This window comes from Phoxinus phoxinus (assembly GCF_949152265.1).
Source record: "Phoxinus phoxinus genome assembly, chromosome: 10".
NCBI classification, from domain to species: Eukaryota; Metazoa; Chordata; class Actinopteri; order Cypriniformes; family Leuciscidae; genus Phoxinus; species Phoxinus phoxinus.
In genome coordinates, this window is record NC_136885.1 from 34,178,010 (window position 1) to 34,200,347 (window position 22,338).

General features: G+C 39.3%; 1 protein-coding gene across 1 annotated transcript in view; it reads right to left on the reverse strand.

Moving 5' to 3' along the window:
• Positions 1–3,260: 3,260 nt before the first annotated feature.
• The window catches only part of iglon5 (IgLON family member 5), a 198,797-nt gene continuing 179,719 nt past the window's right edge, over positions 3,261–22,338 (reverse strand). Inside the window, exons 5-8 of the mRNA XM_079624707.1 lie at positions 17,704–17,835; positions 16,083–16,203; positions 15,810–15,961; positions 3,261–6,719 (exon numbers count right to left, since the gene is read on the reverse strand). Coding sequence (XP_079480833.1) covers positions 6,619–6,719; positions 15,810–15,961; positions 16,083–16,203; positions 17,704–17,835 — 506 coding nt within the window. The 3' untranslated portion in view covers positions 3,261–6,618. The remainder of the gene's footprint in view (positions 6,720–15,809; positions 15,962–16,082; positions 16,204–17,703; positions 17,836–22,338) is intronic.

Genomic DNA, 22,338 nt, shown 5'->3' on the forward strand with positions numbered 1-22,338 from the left:
GAACTCTAACATTCGCCCGTTCTATTATTTACTTCTACATGCAAACTGTCTCAATATTTTGTCTCCAGTCCAGATACACAGTATCAATAGGCACTGACTTTCAGGTTTTCAAAAGCTCTCTGTACATATTTTGGTTATTTATGTAACACTGGCTAGTGCAACAAAAACAAAAGCACATGCAATACTAAAAGCAACATCTTTAACCAGGCTAAAGTGGCCACAGAGCTGGGTTTACATGTCAGGCTGGTCTAGTTTGATGGTTTTAAAGAGGTTATGGGAACTTGTCAGCTGGTCAGGTTGGGAGACCACCTTGCTGACCAGCTAAACCCCAGTAGCATTACTACTACTACTAAATGCATCACGCAGTGTTATTTGGCACTGCCATCTTGTGGCCTAATGAAGCAGGTTTAACTTTCATTATTAATTCACAGTATGACAAATGATAATTAGGCAACAATGTGCAGTATTGGGGACTAATCAGGAACAAGTCCACTGTTAGATCTATAGACATGAGCAGCAGATGAAAAACATGATGACTTTTACTGTTCAGTCAATGAGTTTTGTATGAAAGTACCTCCAAAATAAACAGGTTGCAGACTTCCTTCCAAATCCCCATAACATCACATGCAATGATACGAACTTGAGAGTTAAGGCTTGGTCACACCAAGGACGAAAACTATAACCATTTCACCCGTTTCACTTTAAATGGACCTCACAACAGAAGAGAAAATTAATGGGGGCTAGGGGCAAAAATACCACCAAAATGAATAAAAAAGCCTTCAATATTCAAGATATATGGGTCTTGTATGAGCTCTTGTCATTAATATTTATAACAGGCCATAGACTGCTGTTTTCCCGAGTATCTTCAGCAGCACATTTGCAAATGTGATAGTCTTATTTCATACAACAGCTCCATAACCAAGAAGTTCATGACTTTCATTTTAGTCGTCTATTTAGCATTATATTTCGCCAACGAACATAGTTCAAACCAATCCACAGAGCCATTGCGTGTCTCAGAGCAACACAGTGATGTGTCGTAACTAAATTAATTTCGCTGTGTTTTTAATGAATCGTTCGACTGAATGACGGTGGACCTCCAACTGTTCCAAACAGGCCTCCGAATTGACTATAACAATAATCATAAAGATATAAATTGTTCTAAATACAAAAGAATTGCGAAATTCACACCACAACTAGCCTATATTATTTTTTAAAAATCGTTGGAATTACTTTCAGGGGTGCGTTTCCCGAAAGCATCGTTAGCCAACTTCGCAAGTTCCGTCGTTATCAGCAGTTCAACGAGTCGTGTTTCCCGAAACCATCGTTCCAACGAACATTCGCAAACCTGTGTGGTTAACGACAGCTCTCGACGGTTAGAAGCAGAGTTTCTAGTTTGCATGACATGTGGACTTATTAAATCCTTATCTTGAGCCAAATAAGCAAGTTGACATTCAGTACAATCTGTATATTTCATTTATAATACATACAAATGTCATTTACGTCTTTTAGTTTGTCAAGAGATTTAAAGCGTCGTGTTTGAAGACTGCGCATGTGTGAACGAGCTCTAGTGCGCAAGAACGAGTCTATGATTGAATCTGGAAATACAGCAAAATGAGAAATAGTCCTCAGATGCCGTGTCTGTAATTTATATCAAAACATTTAGCGTTAATCTGATCTCAAACAGTTTCATTAAAGTCGGCATGAAATCAAAATTGACCCTATTTACTTTGTTAGCAGATATTACTCGTCGTGGTGAACAATTAATCCGTGCAAGTTAATACACAGAAAAAAATTGTTTGCCGAAGTTATCTTTAATCAAAGTTTGAAAAGTTACTTCCGGGTCTGGAATGGTTCTTTTTCTGATGACATAGGCTTGACGGCTTGGGTTGGTTAATCGCTTAACCACTCCCTCAACCCGTTACTCTGCTATGGGCGAGAGATGGAGAGGAGGAGCGCTGAAGTAAAACCCTCTGTTCAATATTCCCTTTCACTCGGAAATGCGTCACAACACTTGAGAAAGGTCGTTTGCAACTTCCGGTTCACACGGACTTTAATAAATCCATCTTGAGCCAAATAAGCAAGCTGGCATTCACCAATCTGTATCTTTTATTTATAATACATACAAATGTCATTTACGTCTTTTAGTTTGTCAAGAGATTTAAAGCGTCGTGTTTGAAGAGTGCGCATGTGTGAACGAGCTCTAGTGCGCAAGAACGAGTCTATGATTGAATCTGGAAATAAAGCAAAATAACTGAGATAAATGAGAAATAGTCCTCAGATGCCATGTCTGTAATTTATATCAAAACATTTAGCGTTAATCTGATCTCAAACAGTTTCATTAAAATAAGTTATTACCCACGTGCGTGACGTCATAAACCAACATGGTTGAACGACCATTTTGCGACAACATGGTTTCGGGAAACAGTCGTGACTAGCGAGTTGATTTATCAAACGATGCATCGTACTATGGTAGTGAAGCAGCGAGTTACATCGTTGTACGGAAACGCACCCCTGAACGATTCTTTTCCAGCTAACATTGACACTGACAGCCAATCAAAATCCATCCTACTTTAAAGAGCGTGAGCATTTTCGCATTCCATCACATTTGGATGGTACCCAAAATCCTATACATCAAATACAATCAACAGCTGAATACAGTGCCTGACTGACAACATAAGCGCATGCTTAGAATAAACAGAACGTATAGTCATCTTTATAGGTATTGTTTTTGGTGTGAAAGGGCTTTAAAGAAACTTTGATTAAATTAAAGATGAACAGCTAAACTACTTCCTTCATAGTTCCTACAACTAAGTAAGCCATTTGTAAATGGGGACGGATTAAATATTTGGGAACTAGACAGAAAATGCATGTACAAGTTTAATTTTAGTTTATAATTTAATTAAAATATATTTCGCAGCTATAGTTTCCGTCTTTCTTATACGCTGTGTTACACAAGCACTGAGTTTGCATGTGCCTCGATGCCTTTGACATGCTGCTTTAGCAGGTTTCCCTGTCCGATCCGACTCGTTCCCATCTGTCCTCCATGCCAGACCTCTACCTCAGTCCCCTCTCAATCCGCATCTCTGCAGTTCAGCGCGGGAATCACGAGGGGAAATGATCCCAGGCCGAAACATACACCAGCAGTGCTCCATCACGATAACCAGCACACACCCATATAAACCACCCAACAGACATTTACATGCGTTATACCCACACCGAGAATGTGAAACGACATTTCATACTTTTTTTCTCTTTTGTTTACTTATATTTGAGGAGAATACATGTACACAGAGATGGATCGGCGGACCTCGAGGGCGATGCGAACGTGAGTATGATAGGAAAAGCGTGAAGCGGACAAAAGCGAGATAGAAAGTTTAAGAGATGAGAAAAATCAGCTGCTTTTGTGCTTGACATTGAACACTCGTACAGTGGCGGGAAAGCATTTCGACATTTAAGTCACAATTAAATGTCTGAATGTCAATTGCATTACATGTCTCAGTCTCACTTTTCTAAGTAATTTTTTGCTATGATTTTTTTTTAACTAGATTAATGAAGTTTTCAGCTGTAGTTTATTCTATGAACTTAATGTTTGACAACCAGAAAGTGTCCAATTGTTAACTTCCAACACCATTTTTATTGTTGTATACTTTGTAATCTATCAACCTTCATTTTGAGAAGTACTTCAAAGTGTGTTTGTACTTCATTTCGTAAAAACAAATGGTTTGATGGGCTATTGAATGTATGATATGATCAATCAAGAGTCGTTTAAGTGTCCAAATACTTTTTTTTTTTGCGGCTACTGTGTACTTTACTAAGTAGTATGCAAATTCTTCAATTAGTGTACGAATGCACAGCGTTCATTAATAATGGCGTAGTTGCCGTCAGACTTTAAATTGAACTTTAAATGGGTTTCGGTTTTATTCCGGGGTTATTGCTGGCGGAAATGCAATAATGGTGCACATATTCAGGGAACGCAACATTATCCTATTATAGTATATACAGCATTAACATTGCAAACTGAACGGTTAGCGCTCATGCAGGGTCATTGTGAAGGGTTGCATAAAGCACCGCGTTAAACCGCGCACCGCTGCTTTACGTCAAAGCCTTCGCCGTGTGCTCTTAAGTGGCGGTTAATTATCCTGTAGGGGATCGGACTCCACATCGGGCTCCAGACTCAAAGGCACAGCTGTCCTTGAAGAGGATTCTGTCAGCGCCTGGACTGAGCTTGATTTATGAGCTCTGCCGCGCACCAGATGGGGGACGGAGAGAAAACGACGGTCCGCTTGCTTAGCGAGTCACAGTCGCTGGCTAATTACATCTTTATCTCCCGCTAATCTGATTCTGAACAGCGAACAGAATCTAATACTGCGTTCCATTCAACTTGGAAGAGTGCAATCGAATGCAACATGAAGTCAGAATTGCAATTGGTGCAGAAATTCACACGCTGATATGCAGGATAAAATGCACTGGGATGAATAAAATGTTAAGCAAATGTGTATAAAACACTACGATCCTGTCTGTAACCTGCAGAACAAATGCTAGCATTGCATAGCACTGCAATTTAGTTGCGAGAAGAACGCTAATGGTCGCATTGCTTCATTAGCATATACCCATGTCATTTCCATATAGCATAACGCATTGAACTAATGCATGCATTTATGGAGACATCACATAGGAATATCAGACAATCGTCTTTGAATGGAACGCAGCATTGCACAACATATTGATGTGTAACCGCAGGATTCTGAGGCTTTTGGTTATGTCATCGAGGCAGACATGAGCATTACATCATTACGGCAGAATATATCATACATTACAATCATCAACAGCATGAAAAAAAAAAAAAATCGCAATACATACAGTACACATTTGAAATGATATTAGGGCGCCTACACGCTAGAGTTTCCAATGCAAATGCATTGAGTTCAATGGAAAAAAGACAGAGGACAAATGCGATGGATTGGACTTCGTACATGTGTGTGTGTTCCCACAGCCATTTTCTCACGCTCAAAAACAGATCTTCTGATTCGTCTAGCGTGCAAGCGCCCTCACATTTCACTGATTGCTCTCTTTAACGGACTTGGTCAAATTACTTCCATTTTAAAAAAGTTAATCATGGCAAAACAGAGCACAATACTTCAAAAAGTTTTTTTGTTCTTTTTTGCTGTTTGATGAATTCAGTGATTTTTAGTACAAAATATTTTCACACACATGGCTTGTGATCAGCTCTGACATTTTTTTTCTCACATGGAAATACTATCATATTTATTCAAATACTTATTAACATTGTCATCATCATTATTATCATCATCATCATCATTATTATTATTAACACCAAAGAGGAATAGCAGTTAACCTTGCAGATTAAAATGTACACAGTGCAGGGGGTTAAAACGGGGTCGGTGCAGGAAGTGAGGTCACAAGAGGGACATTTCTAACCGGTACATGCTATCCACAAGCAACGAGAAGTCGATGAACTGTTTCAGGGCAGGAGATGCCAGAAACTTCTGCTGCCTTCAAGTCCTTGTGGAAAGTTCCTACTTACGTAATTATGATGCATTCACAATATTTTGAAACATATTTCTTTCACTCTTTGCATCGCGTTTCTCACTTTTCTAAGCCATGTTTGCAAATGTTTTTAGTACATGAGTGAAGTCTACAGCTGTAGTTTTTATTTTATTAACCAAAGTTCGGCCACCAGAAACTGTTCTCACTTTTAATTTCCAACTTCGCAATCTAACAAACCTCATTTTGAAAAGCAACTTCCCGTCAAGCACAAGACGTGCAAGCGCTTGTGCAACAAACACGAGGAGCACTTTTCTAAATGCGAGTTAAAAACTAAACTTATTATGATCAATACCAATGAATCTCCTCTAATAAATGACGTTTTGGTGCCGAATGCATGGTCATCTCGTAAATACGATCATTCCAACGTGACTTAAAGGCAGCAATATCGTCCAAGCCGAAAGGCTGAAACAGAGAGGCTGATGGGAAACGGTGAAATGAGAGGCCTCTACTGCATATATATTTACACTGAGGACGATCTGAGTGATGGACAGACTGAGGACAATATGAGGGCTGGACGCGGGTCAGGTGTTCGCTTTGGGTCGAGAGCCCAAACGAACGCAAACGAGGGGCCGAGATGACACGGCACTCCTGCTAAGCCTCGCTAGAAAGAAAAACTCGTGGTTTGACATCATTCATAGTAGCTACGTATGCCAGAATGCACCGCCGCTCAGCTCAGATCTCTGCGTTCGGATCCGAGGGTCAACGGCCGACGGGCCCGCTGGTGAAACGGCTCCGAGAGGGTCACCCGAACATCGCAGCCGTCGTCGTCAACACCGTTACGTTACGACCAGCATGTCCAGCACGCACATCAAGAGACACAGAACCGCTATCTTGTCGTTCACATCATTTGCATCACATAGCAGGTTTGGACGATAAAAGGTGACCGTCGTTGGGGGAAATGAAGCGTGATATGCGACCGGGCGTGAATGGAAATAGGAAGAGAAAGGAATGACCGAGTGATGTAGCGATGGCTCCTGGATTAATGCATAATTTCTTTTTGTTCACAGTGATGGGTTCGTATTTAAAGACTCCTTCCGAAGCGGGAAAGTTTTAGACCTTCATCAGAACAGAGATGGAGAGGCAGAACCACAGACCGACTCCTGATAGACGTCCGTTCAGAGACACCCCTCCGCCGTACACCGCGCCGGGCCCTGCAAGAGCACAGAGGAGCAGATGTGAACACGGAAAAACTGATCAAGTCAATATGAAATCATTAGCAAAATGCACATTTCTTAAAAAATGTAAAAAAGTCTTAGTGAGTGCATGTATTGATTGCAATGGTGCATGTTCAATATATTCAAATATTTTCATCAATGTTCAATCAAAATTATATTTAATATTTCATTGTTTTTATATATTATTTTATTAAATAATAATTTGCTCCACTTCTAAAACAACTGTCCCTGTTTGGCTGATGTCACAAGCCCTTTAAACTAGAAAATTATTATGAAAGGATCGCAAATTTTTTACTTTATTTATTATTGAATTAACCTAATTTTGAAGGATTTTGTAAATATAAATCTGCATATTATATCTGTACTGTATACAGTGAATTTAAATCTTACATTATAATCATACATTCATTACTAAAATGATTTTATTAAAATGTCAAATACTTCAATTAAAAAATAATAATAATAATTAAACGCAAGAAATAAAATACAATAAAAATTATAATAAAAAATAAATAAATAAATATATATATTAATAATATATATTTTTTTATAAACAATAATGTTGTGTATATGGTTTATTTTTAACAGATTAATTATTTTAGTTTAGTTTGACTGATATTCACTTTAAAATGATCATATCATGACTAATTTAAACTTGAATTGATATTTGAGCCAAAACAACATATTTATGAAAACATTTTGAAAGCATTCAGAGGAGAAGGATGTTAGACACTATTATTCCTAAACAGAAGATAGACAAATAAATAAAATAAATTATAGGAGAAAATAACAGCATACGAGTTTGGAACCACATGAGGATGAATAAATAATTGCAGGATTTTCATTTCCAGATGATCGATTCCTAAGACAGAAAGACAGACAGACAGACAGACAGACAGACAGACAGACAGACAGACAGACAGACAGACAGAGACAGACAGACAGACAGACACAGACAGACACAGACAGACACAGACAGACAGACAGACAGACACAGACAGACAGACAGACAGACAGAGACAGACAGAGACAGACAGACACAGACAGACAGAGACAGACAGACAGACAGACAGACAGACAGACAGACAGACAGACAGAGACAGACAGACAGACAGACAGACAGACAGACACAGACAGACAGACAGACACAGACAGACAGACAGACAGACAGACAGACAGACGTGGGATAGACGTTTATTCTCTTTGGATGAAGATAAAGGTTGCAGCATGTTTGATGGAAAAGTGAGAGTCAAGGCCAGTGTGGAGAGGAGACGTATGTAACTGACGGCAGGAGACTCATCACGGGAAAAACTCGCGGAGATAATGGGAGACAGAATGAGGCGGTGGAGGGAGAGATGGAGGACTTGCTTACAATGGTAAAGCATGAGGGGGGGAAACGGCATGAACAGAACAGGAATCACTCACTGGGGACGGAAATGTGAAGAATGGAGGGAGAGAATCTGCTGATGACTTCCTGAGGTAACAGGACACAACAGAGCGGGAACAAGAGAGCAGCGCTCGGACATAATGGGCCGGAGAATGAACAAGAAGGGAAGAAACGGCAAAAAAATGACATGGATATGGACCATCATGATGCTGTATGGTAGTTTTAATACTGGTTGTGCGAAGGACCTACTGTATATTGCTAATGAGCTATAAAAGCATTATGTAAGCAATAATGTACAGCCAATCTATAAAAAAATGAATCCCTCTGATTGGTCAATCACAGACAATATTCAGTTGTAAGGCCGTAGGTATGGGTTAGCGATGTGTAGAAAGGCCAGGTATAGTAAGAGTTTTGTTCCTGTATCTATACGAGCTCTAAATGCCTGTAATCGGCCATTGATACGTCATGTATGCTCTCTTGTTGTTTTGTTTTTGTGATGTCAGCAACTGTTTTTGTTGGTATTATGATATGTTGATAATTTAACATGTTATGTGTGTTTGTGTTATGTACGCACCTACGGTGGAAACAAATTTCCTCTCGAGGATGATAAAAAATAAAATAAAAAAAATACCATCTCGATTACTATCTCGATTTTCGATTACAAAATTATTCAACCCCCATTGCAAATCAGGTTTATTGGCAAAATTGACAGACTTTCAGCTGTTTGCAATGAACAAATCAAACAAAAGTACTGTATTTTCCAGACTATAAGTCACACTTTTTTTCATAGTTTGGCTTATAGTCAGGTGCGACTTATAGTCAGGTGCGACTTATAGTCAGGTGCGATCAAAATTAATTCATACTGACTGAGATGAACCAATAGAAAACATTACCGTCTACAGCCGCGAGAGGGCGCTCTAGTTGGCGGAGTTGTTCAGAAGCGACACCGAGGAAGAACTCAATGTATTCAGTGTTGAGGAGTGAGATCGGGAGCTTGGTCTTTGTTTACCGGTAACTTGTTGGACTCGCTGGCTAATGTTAATTTAGCCTCTTCAGCCTCCCAGTTATATGTTCTTTATGCTATTGTGCAGCTGAATAACTGTTAATGTCTTACGCTTACACACCGGACACTATTCAGCCTGTTGTTCTGTGTGCTGTTGTGGAGCTGAATAACTCGCCTTTCCAGATTAAATGTCTGTTCTTGGTCTTGGATTTTTTGAAATAAAATTTCTAAATAAATGCGACTTATAGTCCAGTGCGACTTATATATGTTTTTTTTCCTCTTCGTGATGCATTTTTTGACTGATGCGACTTATACTCCGGAGCGACTTATAGTCCGGAAAATACGGTAGTTAAAATAGCTCAACACAACAAATGTTTTAAGTGATTTCCCCAAATTCAACTGAGAATGCAACTTTTAATGACTTCTGCAATCTCAAAATTATTCAACCCCTTCATGGCAAGCATCTTTAGTACTTGGTAGGACTCCCTTTTGCTGTTATGAGCTGCTGCGAACGAGATGTAACCAGACACCAGCTTCTGGCAGCGTTTCGGAGGAATCTGAGCCCGTTCCTCATGAGCAACGGCCTCCAGTTCAGTTATATTCTTCAAATCCCACCAAAGGTTTTCTATGGGGTTCAAGTCAGGTGACTGCGATGGCCACTGTAAAATCTTCCAGGACGTCTTCTGAAACCAAGCCTTGGTGGAATCTGAGGTATGCTTGGGATCAATGTCCTGTTAGAAGATCCAATGACTCCCAAGCTTCAGCTTCCTCACTGACGGCATGACGTTTTCTCTTAGGATTGCCTGATACTTCAATGAATCCATCTTGTCTTCCACACGCGGCAGGTTTCCAGTGCCAGAGGATATAAAGCGGCCGCAGAGCATCATGAGCGCCACCATGCTGAACTTTACACAGTGTTCATTACAGCTAATGCTTCATTCTTCTTTCTCCAGACACACCGCTGATCCAGAAGGCCGAATCACAAAACTTCTGTGGCTAATTTATATGATTTTGAGCACTTTCTTGTGTTTTTGGGTCAGTAGTGGTGTAGGTCTTAGAGTTCTGGCATGCGTTGAGTACGCATGTTGCCACCGAGTCTTCCTGCAGGTCTTTTACAGTCACTCACTTTTTCTGAACCTGCCTTCTCTGAAATCTGGTTGCAGCCGTTGATAGCTTCCTTTTCTGCCCCGTCCAGGTAGTGTAACCACTGGGATATACTGAGATGTACTGAGATATACAGTGCATAGCATAAGTGAACACACCCATGCTAAAGTTGACTAAAAAGAGGAATAAAAAAATTATCTTCTGGAAATTGATCTTAATGTCTTAATTTAAAAAATGAGGAAAACGCCAACCTTTAAAGACACTAATTTTCTTTGTGAATGAAAAATGTATCATAAATAAATAAATGTTCTTCCTTAAAATTCAGGGTGCATACCGGTAAGTCAGGACACCCCTATGTTAAATTCCCATAGAGACAGCAGATTTTTATTTTTAAAGGCCAGTTATTTCATGGATCCAGGATACTATGATCCTGATAAAGTTCCCTTGGCCTTTGGGATTAAAATATCCACACATCCTCACACACTCTTCACCAAACCTAGAATTTGGCATGGGGTACTTTCCATAAGACCATCTCTCAATGCAAATCAAACCAGCTGTTAGGCGAACTGAAATAAACCCATGCCGATCTCTAGGCTAAAGTAACACCGAAGAAAATTGGTGTCCTTTAAGATTGGAGTTTTCCTAATTTTTTAAATTAAGTCATTAAGATCAATTTCCAAAAGATGATTTTTTAGTCCTATTTTTAGTCAACTTTAGCATGGGTGTGTTCACTTATGCTATGCACTGTATAGCACTATAGTTAAAAAATATAACACACAGCCCTAATAGCTTTGAAAAAAAACACACAAAAAAAACACAGGAGGTTTGAGAGTTTTGTCCATTAATTTATGGCAAAATCAGAAGCAGCCATGCGTGAAAACAAACGTTGGAACAAATGTAAGATCTTTCTGTTTACGCTCAATCCCTCAATGCAACAATGTTTTGGCTCCAATCCAAGGTATAGCCGTGACCTGTTCCTCCTCCTCTCTCGGTTTTGCTCTGCATTGAATCTTCCACCAGCGGAAAACATTTCCACTGAGAGATCTGCCGTCTGCTGGGTCCAGAACGCAGTCAAACTCTGATGTTATGTTATTACATGCAGGAGTTGACTTGGTGCTGCTTTTGTTTTTATGTTTAACAGCGCCTTTATATGTTGCCCTTTAGGGCTAGAAAGAGTGTGACCCTAAAATCGAGTGAAGCTGGCTTCTTCTCAGGAAGAGCGGAGACATCATTTATCACCAGAACCTAGAGATGGATATCGGAAGCCTTTAAAAGCCTTTTTTTTAAAATAGGAAATGCATCAACAGAGGAGCTTGTTGAGTTACTTAAATATTTTAATACAGCAATTAACTTACTGGCTAGTGGCTACTTGCTGAATTTTGTGAAATGATAAAGTATGTTTAAAGGAGAACCGAAAAAGATTTGTTTAAATGGAAACCTTTATTATTAGAATTGGCAAAAGCATTGTAGCATTTAACAAAGTGATGAGGTATAAGTATACGACAACGTCTGAGCGGAAATCATACGGCACTACGTGAAACACTAGCGCTAATAATTTATGCAATGATTGCAATGGCAGAACTGACATACTTGGCTCGCTAATTGGTTGTTTATGCTCTGTGCAGTTCATTTGGCTATAGATCTACAGTACCGTTTGAAAACGTTTCATCATTAAGTGTGTAAGAGGAATCAGGAGCGAACTGCTACAGAAAACAAGTAAACCGCTGCGGTGAATTACCCTCAGCAAAGAAAGAGGCTTAAATGAATGAAATATTCACAAATAGTTGTTTCATATGTTATGAAAGCGTAACTCTTAACCTTCCTCGTTCTTTACAACCGCTCGCTTTCCCTGAAATCACCCGGAATAGTGAACAAAACAGACTAATGGGGTTTGCTGGTCAGCCAAAGGAAAAAACAGCTAAAACATCCAACCAAAACTGCACTGCAAAAAATGCTTTTCTTAGTATTTTTTTTTTGTCTCGTTTCCAGTCTAAATATCTAAAAAATCTTAAATCAAGATGAATTTACTAGATGAGTGAAATGTCATAAGATATTATGTCCTGTTTTCCGGAGGAATTAATGAAAATTATGTGAGTTGATGCTTAAAAAAAGCAAAATGATCTGCCAATGGGGTAAGAACAATTCAAACAGAAACAATATTATTTTTCTTACTCCATTGGCAGATAATTGTGCTTGTTTTAAGCAACAACTCACTTCATTTTGATTTATTTTCCCAGAAAACAAGAGTTAATATCTTATGTCATTTTACTACTTTAGTAAATGCATCTTGATTTAAGAAATGTTTGATATTTAGACGGGAAAAAAGACCCAAAAAGACAAAGTAAGAAAAGCATTTTTTGCAGTGTGAAAACCAACGTGGGCTGGTTTAAATAGTTTGTTTTGCCAACAGAAGGGAAACGTCTATTTTTGGGTGAACCATAATTTCACCACCAAGATTGAAAAAAAAAAAAAATGTTTTTGCAAAGACAATTTACCCACAAATTTTCAATATCATAATTCTGCCAGTGTGATATGAAATACTACTAATAATAATGACATTTAAGTGTTAGTACATCATATAGTAGTAGTATTTGTTATTCTGTCTTGAACGCATGCTCATTTAAATAGAAAAATCATTGTATTACAGTAATGAGCATCACCATAGAGAATAATGTGAGTTCAAAAGCAAAACATCCAGCAGCTTTAACAGTGCAAAACATGCTTAACTCTTATGAAAATAATGCAAATGGACAATATAATTTCATTCTTTCGTTCTTAGGGTGAAATGTTTTCATGAGATTCCCTTCTTTATCACAAGATGAATGCTTCTAGCGCACTAACCAAAATAGTCTCCCTGTCTATAAAAAATTATATATATATAATTTAGAAAGCTGCTGAGAAACATCGCTAGTACAAGGAGATCTCTAGAGTTGATGTGATTTGTTATTGTGTCCTTGTTGTTTCATTCAGCCCTGGGTTTTTAAAAATCCCTGAGGTTTGTCTTCAATAAAGCATAAAGACAGGAACTATTTACAGTCAGACAATGAAAGCTTTCGGTAAACGCTCAAAGCTGATTTTCCACAACAGTGCATGCTTTATAGGAAGTCCTGCAGTGGACAAAATATTTGCTGTAACAAAACTTTAATTCAGTTAACACACACTTCGGGCACAACACACTTTAAGTTTTGCTAGAATGATCATATCATTTTACAATTTATATAAGCATTTTGTAAGCTGAAGAAACACGATAAAACTGGCCTTTATGCGTGACAAAACTACATTTCCCACAATTCTCGGTGGTAGCATGACAATGTTAAAATGCCCCTATTATGCTTTTTTGGGATATTCCCTTTCATGCAGTGTGTAATACAGCGGTCTGTGAATGTAAAAGCTCTGCAAAGTTTTAAAGATCAAAGTGCAGATAAATGGATTTGTTGTCTCCTAAAAGAAAGGATCAATTTCGAAGTCCCTGAAAAGAGTCGTCAGCAATTCCAGTCTTACTTTCTGCTGAACCTGCAAACACTAGTCGTAGCGGAGACTGGAAGAGTTAGGTTCGTGTTGTTCATGTTGAGAAGACGCTGTTTACTGCAAATCCACTTTGATGCACTTACAAAGGTTGAGATTGATACGGTAAAACGGACGCCATTGTTCCTGTTTCTATCACTGTGTATCAAGTGCTGAGACTCAGCAGGGTTTTATAATTACAGAGGTCACACTATAGAGTTTGCTAGGGGGGTTCGAGGACATGCTTGGCTGTTTGAAATATCTAAATGCTGTTCAGAAACAGAAATGAGCACAGCTGCTTTGTTACCTGAGTAACATCTGCATTTCTGTTGTTCATCTAAAGTGAATGTTATGTGTATTTTCATTCAGCGCGTCTCCTTCACTTGTTTCGGAGTGCGCATGCACATTCATTATTAACTCTTTCCCCACCATTGACTGAATTGTCCGTGTTTTCACTGTTATACAGTAGGGGGCGCTCAACATTAAACCGCATATAAATCAAAACGGTCTAATGTTACTGTAGGAAATGTCGACCCAGGACGAGCTACAGGACTGTGAAGCTTTGGGGGAGTTGATGGACTCGATCTACATTTATGTTTTGATCATCGTTCTGAATACGATCTGGATGAAGTCTTTTGACAAAAATGTTTTTTATGAAACTTACCCACATTCAAGTGTTGATTAAAAAAACTAGAAGCTAGAATTAAATGGCTCTGTTCTTTCTTTTGATATATTTCATGTTCAGATATTCATACAACTAAATATATTGGGGGCCATGAAACAAAAATGCTGGCGTAGGCTGGCAACTTTTTTCAAAAACGCTGGCGGGGAAAGAGTTAAACTTATGCCTGATGAAAACGGCTTTGTTAATCTTACTTGTGTTGCCACACTGACACTTATTGCAATGAATCACATAAATTATAGCCTATATTTTTAATTACAAACAGCTAAATTAAACAAAAGTTTATTAGTTTGCACCCCTAAATATTTCTGTTGGTCGTTTAATATTTCTATTGCAAAACAGCTGACAAATATTACATGTTGAGTTTATCTCACACTTTATTAACATGTACTAATTCGGCACTCAGCAGCTTCTGTGAACATAAAGCTCTCCTTCTTTAATGCGATTGGTCATCTCTAACATTTTTTAGCATTGTGCAAAATCTGTGCAGCACCAAATTAGAGTTAATATTAGGCAATTATTTCACAACCTTTATTATATAGACCTTGGTCCAGATCTCAGGGACCTCTGTAAGTGCTCGACCAATCACAATAGACTGGGTCATCATCTGACCAATCACAATAGACTGGGTCATCTGACCAATCGCAATAGGCTGGGTCATCTGACCAATCGCAATAGACTGGGTCATCATCTGACCAATCAGAGCAGAGCAAGCTCTCGGAAAAGGAGGAGTTTAGAAAGACCAGATGCTTTATCGAATCGAACTGTGAGAAAAGAGCTGATGCTGCAGAAAGTTAAAGTGTTTTTTTGACCTTGGATGCATGTAAACCTATTGTTGGAGCCTTTAAACCAGAATATTAGAGACACTTTAAAATAAAAGCATACTAAAAGCACCTAAGGCACACCGTTTTTGATGTATTGGTGCTAAACAAGCTTAATCAATATGTAAAAAAGAGAAAAATAAATAAAATTGTCACTTACTCCCAATCAAAATCACTCCAAACATCATAATAAGGACTTCCGAGCTTATGCAAGGGGATTTTGTGCTGTAGTGTCACAAACCCTTTTAAATGCTTCACGCTGCAGCAGGAGTTTGTTCAAGTTATGCATTATTAAAAAGGTTGAAAACGATGCACTTTGCTGAGTTTACAGTACCAGACCATTTGCTTTCAAGCACCATCAACGGACACATCGCTATTATCCGTCTACGGAGGAGCTCTACGTGAAAACTAGCCTCGGGGAGCGAGAATTGTGCATTTGTTTATTTTGTACAGTGGAAAGTCACTTCCTGCAGGGTGTTTATTTATCCTTGACTTTAAGCCTTTGTAGATTTCCGAAGGTTTGGAGAGTGTTTGAGTGCGAGTGTGTCTGCAATGGCGTACTCACTGAAGAGTAACATGCTGGCATTGGAAGCCCCGAGGCGGTTGGAGGCGAAACAGGTGTAGTTGCCAAAGTGTTTTTCTGTGACGTTGGTGAAGAGCAGCAGGGAACGTGTTTTCTCGTTTTTAATCTTCAGCGTGTTATCGCTCTCTACCGGCCTGAGAAAGAAGTAATAAGAAAGATCACACTTTAGAGTTGAGAGTTGTCAGGTAAGCCAGTATGTGCTGCTTCCCATGGTTCAAAGCGTCGCGTTCACTCGCTTTGTTCATGTTACCTTACCTTCGGTCATCCCGGTACCATTCAAAGGACGCGGTAGGAACCGCCATAGCTTCACAGCGCAGAATTGCAGTTTTCCCCAGCTGGGCAGGCATGTTCTTTACATCAGTAATTGTCGGTGGATCTAAAGACCAACAGCTCAAAGTTATAATGCTGATTTGTTGATATTCGTGACCCTGGATCACAAAACCAGTCACGAGTCGCACGGGATATCTGTGGCTATAGCCAACTATACATTGTATGGGTCAAAATTAGCGTCAATAAATCATTAGGATATTAAGTAAAGATCATGTTCCGTGGAGATATTGAGTAAATTTCCTACCGTAAATATATAAAACATGTATTTTTGTGAGTGAATGCAGCACAATCGTGAACATAAATGCACAACTTTAAAGGAGATTTTCTCAATGTTTCGATTTTTTTGCATCCTCAGATTCCAGATTTTCAATAGTTGTGTCTCGACCAAATATTGTCCTATCCTAACAAACCATACATCTATGGAAAGCTTATTTATTCAGCTTTCATATGATGTATAAATCTCAATTTCAAAAAATTGACCCATGTGACTGGTTTTGTGATCCAGGGTCACATTTCAAAGAATAATTGATCAAAACGTATTCGATTTGTTCATGATATTTGTTAGTAGTCTCTAATGATAAGATTTTTGTCATTGGGTTATATTTTTTAAATACATCAAGGTAGCTGGTAACCTTTTGGTCCGATGTATTTGAGACACTTACAAAAGCTCTCAACACTAATATTGACCCCGACCCATTTATAGCCCTATGTGTGGTCTCCCCTAGGCCTGATTTGGCGGACAGAGCTCGTAAAGTCATTGCTTTTACTACAATCTAGGCAAAAAAAAGCATGTTTCTCCTCCAACACATGACAGGACACAGGACATGTTCTACTGTATTGGGCTTGACAAGTTAAGATGCTCACTCTCTGGTTCACTTATCCTTTTACAAGACCTGGGACCCCTTCTTCAAATAAATTAAGGGTTCACCTTGTGCAACTGTAACTGGCAATGATACATCATTTTCACCTGTTAGAATATTTTTTAAAAGAGCATGAATTTTTATTCTTTTTTTTTTTAAACTTTTTCCTCATTTGAGTTATTGGATTGGGGGGGTATGTAAGGGATTAATAATGGACAATGTTTTATGCGCTATTGTTTTTTACAATGTCCTATTCTGTACAGTCACTGAAAACCAATAAAAAGATTTGGAGGAAAATACATCAAGGTGACCCCATCTCCTCAGCTCATGTTTTAAAAAAAAAATCTGTATAAAGAGTGTGTTGTAGATCTGTGTTTTATTGGTTGTTGTCTCCACTCTCTACACTCCCACTTGAGTCTTGAGTCTTTTTCAAATCTGAGGTATGAACTACCAGTGCTAAAACAGAGGGGGTTCATGACACTTTAAGTACAGTAATGAAGTACTTTTACTCAAGATCTTTACAACCCCCATGGAGATGAGAAGAGAGGATGAAAAGATAGAGTTTAATTCTATAGACGGCTGACAGCAATTCAATTTATGTTTCCATTACACCATCACAGCGAGTTCTGGAACAGTCTCAACGATCTCATTAGGATGTAATGTGTGTTTCTGACGACTCGACTTACAGTTGACTGTGACCTTGACACGGCGTGTGTCTGGCGGCGCCACACCGTTGTTGGTGATGCATTCAAATTCCTCTGCTTGATGCCGCTTGATTTCTGTGATTTCCAGAAATTCGCCCTCGCTCAAGAGACCGTCTGTGAAGACAAAAGACGAGTAGGTGATTGAATACACGCCACCATGGCGCACAATGTCATACGTGAGTGTAATTGGGAAGGTAGGTGTTGTAAAAGCAGGCGCACCAGGATCATTGTTCCACACGGTCATATTAAACAAAAAAAGGCTAGAGGACATGTAGCAGGGAGAGCGACTTTCTCTCGGCCGGTGGACCACAAGGGACGGTTCTCCTGGAGAAACCAGCTGTTGAATGTCTTGCCCTGGAGCGCAATGGTAAGACGGGAATTCACCGATTTGAACCCGGCTCTTTAACCACTACTCTACATCGACTAAACGATTTCACCCAATCCCTACAAGTTTATTTCAACAGTGTTCAGGGTGAACAGTGTTTGCTGTGGAGTCGAGATAAATATGAGGCAAACATACAAAATGTCACATTTTATTATTGTCTGTTTCAACACATGTTTCATCCCCCAATCTAATGTGAGCATATTGTATTGAAGTATTTGTCCAATTGACTCAAAGCTCCCTATTGTAACACTCTGAAACGCAAGTATCAAACGCGAATCGCTATTAACTTTGTGGGCGGATCTCGGTTGCTATTATACCGGCGGGATAAACGACTCTTGCTCCCGACGCAAATCTAAAATGTGTTGGTCTGAAGTCGCTACATTACTCATAGGTGTGGTTTGGGCATAACGTGAAATAAACCAATCAGAGCGTCCTCTCACATTCCTTTTAAGAGCCGGCGCGCTTGTTCCACGGCGGATTGCTATTATAACGGCAGATTTATTTATTTATTCCTATTATAATGGCGGATGTTTTTTTCCACATCTTCATGGACACCACAATGATTTCCCTTGTGTGGTAATATTTTTCCTTGTAATTATGTATGGTTTGCAAAAATATTAACTAGGGCTGAACGATATTCTGTTTTAACATCGACATCGCGATGTGCGAGTGAGCGATAGTCACATCGCCGGAACATGCGATGTGAAGGGTAGTACACAGTAGCACCAGCGGGAGATATTACATGCGCTTGAGGCACGCGCGCCGCGGTCTCTTGCTCCCTCTCCCTCTCTGCCGTGCACGCGCTGCGCGGTTTGGAGCACAGTCTCTGTCTCGCGGGGGCGCTCGCTCTAGATTTCGGAGATTTTAACTAATTCGCGGGCATCAGTCTGGAGTTATGGCTGTCAATATCGCAATATATATCGTTGGGGAAAAAAATATCGCAATGTAATTTTTTTCCAATATCGTGCAGCCCTTATATGAACTGCTGCGTCTGTGTGGATGAGAGAAGCCAAGTGTGTGTGTTGTGCACACGCTACATTATGGCCAAGCATGCGCTCTTGAAATAGCATCTGAGTAACGCACCGCTGACTTTAGACTAAGTTTTTCCTGGTCAGTGGCGGCGGGATTATTTTCTGAAACTGCAAAATAGCACCAGGAAACGTTAGCGCCGGAACACGCTCCTCTTTTCACTGAACCGCTAATTTACCGACGTGCATCTGTGGAGGGAAAAGTCCGCTGTGCGTCGGGTGCAAAATAGGAATTATACATGCGTCGGTGTACAAAGTCAATTGCACTGGGTGCAAGATAGGGCCCTACGGCCTCACGTGTGAGCAACATCTCTGGGCATAACTGCCGTAAACTAGTGGTTGATGTCTCGCAACGGCTCTGGCCGAAGCTAATCATGCTGTATGCTTATTGGCTCACTGTTGTTGACAAAATTAACCCCTTAGGTATCGAAGTTTGGTACTGAACGACAAGACATTTTTTGATACTCTCTACTACGGTATAGAGAAAATTCGCTCGGTGCCTAAAAAGTATCGAACTCGATACCCAGCCCTAGTCCGTTAATTGATTGCCTTGTTCAGGTGTGTTTAATTAGGGTTGGAGCTAAACTCTGCAGGACAGTGGCCCTCCAGGACCGGAGTTGCCTATCCCTGCTCTATGGTATAGAGAAAATTCGGTCGGTGCCTAAAATATCGAACTCGATACCCAGCCCTAGTCCTGATCACCCTGTCGGGGTTTAATCTGAGATAACAACCGGCTGGATGTACATTATCCCTTACTTAATATGCTCACATTCATAGAGATTTTTAGATGGATGTCAAGGCTTTTTAGGTCGGGTGGAATCTGTGATCTCTGACCCAGTTCGTTTGCTGGCTTTCATGACTACAGTACGCTGTGTTTTCTGCCAACTTGCAACCCGGGGTGTCGAAATACAATTGGGTGAATTAGCAGTGGGTCACACAGACCAAAACAAGGAACGCACATTTCAAAGAAGAATAACTGGATGTAGCATTGTTTTGCAGAGAAGTATTTGAACTCCGCATGTTTCCTAAATATCTGCAAACATATTATGGTATTTATGCAAATACATACAGCAACTGCACAACCATGTCTCAATACACAGCCTATATAAAGCCTGCTGTCAAACTCCACAGACCTTATATACAGTATATGCAATTGAGGAGATTCCCCCTCTATCTAAAGCGCTTTAAGTGCAGAGAAAAGCGATATATAAATGTAATGAATTATTATTATTATTATATAACCTTCACACTTCAGACCTCTCTGCAAACCAAACAAGTACTGAAAATTATATAACTTTGAGACTTCAAACTAAAATTAATGCGATGAACCTTTTGTGACAATATGTATCCTATGTAACTGTAATGTATGTCTGGGTGTCTAAATGTATTGTAATGTACAATGTAAAGCGACCTTGAGCTATGGAAAGGCGCTATATAATAAAACTTATTTTATTTTCTGGTTATGTTTGCAATTCTGTGCATCTAGTGGAGCAGAAATGGCACACTTCACCTTGATTAAAATTAATTTCAACAGAATAAAATGTATTTATTTGATAGGAGGCGAGTGACAAACGGTCCGTGGAATAAACTGAAAGGCTTTGATAAGAAACTCGTGTCTGCGTCGCCCTCAGATAAACATCACAGAACGTGTGTTGGGTAATGCATCACTGAGCTTTATTTACCGGCCATTGTGAACTACAAGAAGACGGTCTCGCATCTCTAAGGCACTTCTTTCCCTTTAGCGAGACGAAACAGACAACAGCAGAAATCTGTAGTTACAGGGGCACCGGTGGATTTGCCTCTGTGTGATGAAAGTGGATGTTATTAGTACAACAATGACAGGAGAACGATACGGGCAAGCATACTTTGTTCTTTTTCAACTACAATAGTCAGACTGCAGAACGGCACACAGAAATCTCGGTGTCAACCAGAATAATCCACTTCTTAGTCTCTCTCTGGCTTCAGCCAAACACAAAGGCAACCGCACACCTTTTAATTCACAACCACCGGGACTTTATGCCAGAAATTCGGCACCTTTTCTAATTGAAGATTATTCCGGGGGATTATTAGCACAGCTACTGAACTGGAGAGGATTATTTGCAGCTGCCGATGCCACCCGACTGAGCACACGCTGGGGTTTACAGCAATGTTATTCACTCATTCCATTAGCGTAATAAATATCGTTCCCATGCGAGATCTTCGTCAGGCCGTCTGAGCACCTATTTCAACCCGCCGGAGAGGAAAAAATAATCTTATCCTGACAAAAAGGGTTTACAGGTAAAAAGACTGTATGTCTCACACACTTCGAGCTGAGATGCTTACTTATGAGACGCTATTTGTATCTACTTCTCACGGCTGTGGCAAGCACATTCCCATGTGGCCAGATGCAGTTTTGCTCAAGCTACAGCTGGAAAATGTCAGCGAATCGACAAAATCAGCTTTAGAGTTACATTTAAACGGCTAGATTGAATCAAACAGAGATTCTGGATCTAGATCCATGTTAAAAAAAAAAAATAATAATCTCACGTTACCGTATGTAATAATACATAACTTAATGTAATCATTTCAGAAAAAAATAATAATAATCTGTTTGCATGCTGCAAATGATGTAAAAAATTAAAAGGTATATTATTTTAAATATTATTGCATATATATAAAAAAAATCCCATTTAATTTTCAGCAAAAATAATCACATTGTGATATATAACTGTACTGTTATCATGAAAATACTCATACTCTGCATAAAATTGTAGTCATAGCTCCTGTGGCATTCACAATTAAATATATGCACTTCCACCAAAATAAAAAGTAATTACAGTAAAAATGTTGCATTATATATTTTTTAGTTTTTAGCATAAATTAAGGGAATTAGCCATAATGTATACATTTATGTTTAAATAATATATCATTATTTCCTTGACATTATGGTATAGTTTTGGCATTACAGTAATGAGAATTTACAGGAAATAATGTATTAAAGTCGGCATGAAACCAAAGTTGCGATAGTCTTTTCTTCTCTATTGTATATCCGAGTGAAACGGCTTCTGGAACGAGAACAAATGCAGGGCGGGGTTTGATTTTGTCTTGAGTTTGAGTTGGGTTTGAGATTCTGAGGTGAGCATACAAATGGACACTTTACTATCCCATGAGGCCACAGGAGAGGATTTATGAATAGGCTTGTTTGAGAAGAGCAAAATCTGCGCA